The sequence below is a fragment of the Microtus ochrogaster genome, chromosome 7 (genome assembly GCF_000317375.1).
Source record: "Microtus ochrogaster isolate Prairie Vole_2 chromosome 7, MicOch1.0, whole genome shotgun sequence".
Lineage (NCBI taxonomy): Eukaryota > Metazoa > Chordata > Mammalia > Rodentia > Cricetidae > Microtus > Microtus ochrogaster.
Window position 1 is genome coordinate 45,116,229 of NC_022014.1, and position 5,077 is coordinate 45,121,305.

At 41.7% G+C, this 5,077-nt stretch overlaps 1 protein-coding gene across 1 annotated transcript in view; it reads left to right on the forward strand.

The window, feature by feature from the left end:
• Nucleotides 1-5,077, forward strand: part of Rad50 (RAD50 double strand break repair protein) — a 69,088-nt gene that overhangs the window by 41,358 nt on the left and 22,653 nt on the right. Inside the window, exons 20-21 of the mRNA XM_005350086.3 lie at nucleotides 2,436-2,563; nucleotides 4,453-4,677. Coding sequence (XP_005350143.1) covers nucleotides 2,436-2,563; nucleotides 4,453-4,677 — 353 coding nt within the window. The remainder of the gene's footprint in view (nucleotides 1-2,435; nucleotides 2,564-4,452; nucleotides 4,678-5,077) is intronic.

A 5,077-nucleotide genomic window follows, 5' to 3' on the forward strand; every position in this document is an offset into this window, starting at 1 on the left:
CCCCCTCCCTCTCCAGTCCAAAGAGCAGTCAGGGTCCCCTGCCCTGTGGAAAGTCCAAGGTCCTCCCCCCTCTGTTCATGTCTAGGAAGGTGAACATCCATACTGGCTAGGCTCCCACAAAGCCAGAACATGAAGTAGGATCAAAATCCCGTGCCATTGTCCTTGGCTTCTCATCATCCCTCATTGTTCGCCATGTAGAAGAGAAAGTGTGAAGTACCCTACAACAGATGGGCACAGGAGATCGCTTCCTAGGTATAACCCCAGTAGCACAGACATTAAGGGCAACATTGAATAAATGGGACCTACTAAAACTGAGAATCTTCTGTAAAGCAAAGGACACTGTCACTAAGACAAAAAGGCAACCTACTGACTGAAGAATCAGTCTTAACTACAGTGTGTGATGGCCCTTTATAAAGCGCCCTTACATGCTTTCATGAAAATCAGTTCAAATGTTAGATCACACCAGATGAAAGCAGCCTTTCCATGTTCCTAATAAGGATAAGAGCTCAGTTCTCCATGGCAAGGCTTCAGCAAGCACAGCTGTCTTCAGTGTGTCTTGCGTTGCCTCAGCCACTGAACCTTCACAGCCATGTCACCTTGGCTACCTTTAGCTGTTTATAGTAATGCCTTTCATGAGTTTGCACAGTGGTAGCCTTCACTTTTCCCTTTCTTCTCTGGCTGACCTAGAACTCATGATGTAGACCAGACTGACCTTGAACTCACAGAAATGTCTTGCCTCTGCCTCCCAAGTGCTGTGATTAAAGGTGGGCATTACCACACTCAGTTTTACCATTCTTAATAATTTTTTTAAAAGCCGGGCGGTGGTGGTTGCGCATGCCTTTAATCCCAGCATCAGGAGGCAGAGGCACATGGATCTCTGTGAGTTCAAGGCCAGCCTGGTCTACAAGAGCTAGTTCCAGGACAGGCTACAAAGCTACAGAGAAACCCTGTCTCGAAATAATAATTTTTTAAAAACTAAAAATAGTGTTTCTTGGGAGCACAGTTTGATTTGAACCTTTAGCACATGAGAGAAAGCCTTGTCTCCTACCACCCAGATACTTCACAGTTGGAAGCAAGATAGTGTCAAAACTTTTCCCTCCTACTCCTACAGCACTGAGTTTCTTCAAGACTTTTTCCCCTAAATTCCAGTGTCGGCTTCTAAATTGTCTCCTAATGTGTGTCTCTTGTAATTCATTGTAATCACTAGGAAAACTATCAAGGTAGTTGTTTCCCATTCTTGCCAGGTAACGGAATGTCTTTTTAAGGATTAAGACCACTCAGCATCAACAGCCAGTTTCTCTTTCTCTCTCTTTTTTCCTTTTTCTTTCTTTCTTTTCTCTTTCTTTCTCTTGTTTTTTCTTTTTGAGACAGGGTTTCTCTGTGTAACTGCTCTGGCTTTCCTGCTCTGTAGCCCCGGGTGGCCTTAAACTCACAGAGATCCATCTGCCTGTCTCTGCCTTCCAAGTACTGGGACTAAAGGTGTGCACCACCTAGCCACAGCCTGTTTCTTACTATTGCAGGTCAACAGGCAGAAACATCTCAGATTCACAGCTATGTGTTACTTCCCACTCCCTTGTGAGATTATGGGTAAAGTAATCCTCATTCAAAGTGCTTGGCCTTAGCAGTGTTTTCCATCTTGTATTTCTTTATATCTTTTAATAATTGCATAGACTCTATACCAGTTGAGCATCCCTAACTTAAAAATCTGAAATTCTGCCAAGCCCATTGAGGGTTTTGGATGTTCAGAGTAGGAACACTCAACTTGTATTTGCCAGCCTGGGGCCAGAGATTGTGTCTGACACATACTCTAAAGTGTCTGATAGTCTGCACACGCATGAGGAGACGGATAAGACTAGGGAGTAACGTAGGGAAGACTTCAACAGTTTATATTGATCTCTTGATTTGTTAAGGTTTTATTTTTATACCATAGGAACATAAATATTATACATGTTAATGAAGTCTTATACTCTAGATCAGCAGGCTATATAGCAGGGTTCCTGGGGAAGATGATTAAGGTTGTAGGCATGAAATATGTCTGGGCCTGGTGTGGTGATACACACACCTTTATCCCAGCAGTTTGAGACAAGAAGAAAATAACATCTGGTTAATTTTTCCATTATCCATTTTGTGTATATAAAATGGTCACATTTAATGACTTTTTACCAAATATATCAGTATTTTATAAATAAGTACACAAAAATACATGCTCTACTCAGTTATTAAGAGGCTCACCTCTGCCGAAGAAGAGCTCTTGCATCATAGTCATGAAGGGGCAGTGCAGGCTGCTCTCTCCTTCCGGCCCCTCCTGTCCCACTGGCTGAGTCTCCTTTTGGTCAGTTTAACGTGATTGTAGAGAAGGCAGTATTATCACTGTCTGTCTGCACGTGCCTGTTAGCTTGTTTATTTTTGTTAACTAATACAGTGTTTATGTCTAGATACAAGAAAGGTGGCTACAGGATAACCTGACACTAAGGAAAAGAAGAGAGGAACTAAAAGAAGTTGAAGAAGAAAGAAAACAACATTTGAAGGAGATGGGACAAATGCAGGTTTTACAAATGAAAAAGTATGTTTCAGTAAATAGTGTTTATTGTTTATTTTTGAGGTCTCCTTAAACAGCCCAAGCTGGTCCCAAACTCATGGTGTTCCTGCCTCTACCACTCAGGGGCTAAAATTACGTGCATGATCACTGTACTCAACACAAAATAGTGTTTTTGTTTCAGTGAAGGTCTTTACTGTTATGAGTATAAAGAAACCAGGAGCTGGAGAGATGGCTTAGTAGTTAAGAATACTGGCTGCTCTTCCAGGGGACCCAGGTTAGATTCCCAGGACCCACTTATCTACAATGGAGCATCCTCCCATATCCTTTCCCCCAATATTATGTTCTTCCTCTTTCAAAAAAATATTTTTTTTTAAACCCACACACATATACACAAGAAAATAAAAAAAACCAAAAGACCAGTAAGTTAAAAAATACCAAACCAAAATGAAACAAAAACCCCCCAAAGCTAGGCCGTGGTGGCACTGATCTTTAATCCCAGAAACCGCGAGGCAGAGGCAGGTGGATTTCTGTCTACATTTCTGACAGCCTGGTCTACATAAAGAGACCCTATTTCAAAACCACAGCAACAACAGAAAACCGTGAAGTTCTTTTGGCTTGGCCAGTTACTCCTGGGCATGAGGCCTGCCCTGGAATATGGTTGATGTCCCCAGTGACACTCCATTGTAGAAAACTGATTCTCCTGTTTTCGGCTCGTATTTATTGCAAATAGCTTCTGGTTAGGAGTGGAACTTGGTGTCCATTTAATTTTCTCAGGGCTAGGACCTCATCTCAACTCAGATTTTCTTTTTAATTTATTTATTTTATGAGTATTTTGCCCACGTGTATGTATGTGTGCCACATTCATATGGTGCGTATAGAGGCAAAAAGATGGTGTTGGATTCCCTGGAACTGGTGTTAGGTGATTGTGAGCCACTATGTGGAGTCCTGGGAGTTAAACCAGGATCCTCTGAACTGCTGAGCCATCTCTCCAGCCCAAGATAGATTTTTTTAAAAAAAATACTTTTGTGATTAAACTTAGCAATTTTTAAAGACAGGTTCTCACTGACTGTCCTCTGACTGTCCTGGAACTCACTCTATGGACCTGACAGGCCTTGAATTCACAGAGCTCCACCTACTTTTACCTCCAATGTGTGAGATTAAAGGTATACACGACCATACCTGGCTCAGCATGCTTCAGACTGCATAATTTATCTATTCCTTAACAAATCTTCCATACTAGGAAGTGGCAGAACCATCAACCAAATAGATAAACTATATATGATGTCCATAGACTTGTGAGCAATATCTAGCACAGAACATGTGCTTAACAAGTAAGTAAATGAAGAAATTTAAGGCATATATTAAATTCTGTATAATCTACCAGGGTACTAGAAAATTTTGAGTACTTTTTGGTCAGAATTGTGATTTTTATACTTTTGCAACAGAAACAATTTTTAATGCATTTTACTATAGAAAATGACTAGTTTATTGCAGATAAAACTGTACTGTGTCTTTGACACTTTGACATTTGTAAGTAAAACTGATTGAAACCTGTTACCAGTAACTTCTCATTGTTGACAGTTGTTGCCTCCTTAGTTCTTTCTAATGCAGAAGTGTGTGATTTTGTTGCGTGAATCCCCAGTAGTGCTTTACATTGTCAGCATCTAAAACCCAGGGGCTGTTATGATACTCACGTGTTGTGAGGATTCTTTATTTAGCACGTAAAAATTAACTTCTTCAGAAACCTAAATACTGCAGAAGTTTGAAAGGAAAAGAACTAGCTCAAAAGCCTTAGGAAGCCCGGAGCCTCTGCTGTGTGCTCATCATCGAGAATGACACCTGTCTTAGGGACTTTCTGCTTAGGTTGCCAAAAGCTGAACAGTGGTTCTCACTAATCATTTCCCCTTTTCTAGTGAGCATCAGAAGTTGGAAGAGAACATAGACACTATAAAACGAAACCACAGTTTGGCATTGGGGCGGCAGAAGGGCTACGAAGAAGAAATTCTTCACTTTAAGAAGGAGCTCCGAGAACCTCAGTTTCGGGATGCCGAGGAGAAGTATAGAGAAATGATGATTGTCATGAGAACCACAGAGCTGGTGAACAAGGACCTGGACATCTACTACAAGACTCTCGACCAGTAAGTCCTCTGTGCTTGTGCTCACTGCAGTGATAGCAGGTGGTGCACTGTGGTCGTCTTTTTTCCTGTTTTTGTCTTTTCAGTATATGACATTTCATATATGCCATGGAATGAAAAATACTTCAGCATCCTCCCCTAGCCAGTCCAGGAACTTCACTGTTTACTACTGACTGGCATCCACTTAGATGCTCTCCCATTTCAGTCTTCAGCATCTACTCCCTATCTCAGGAACAAAGATGTTTGCTTTCTCTGCTCTTAAAAACCAGGTTTAATACACGTGTATTGTGTTCAAGCTTTTAAAAGTGGCATCCTGCCGGGCGATGGTGGCGCACGCCTTTAATCCCAGCACTCGGGAGGCAGAGGCAGGTGGATCTCTGTGAGTTCGAGACCAGCCTGGTCT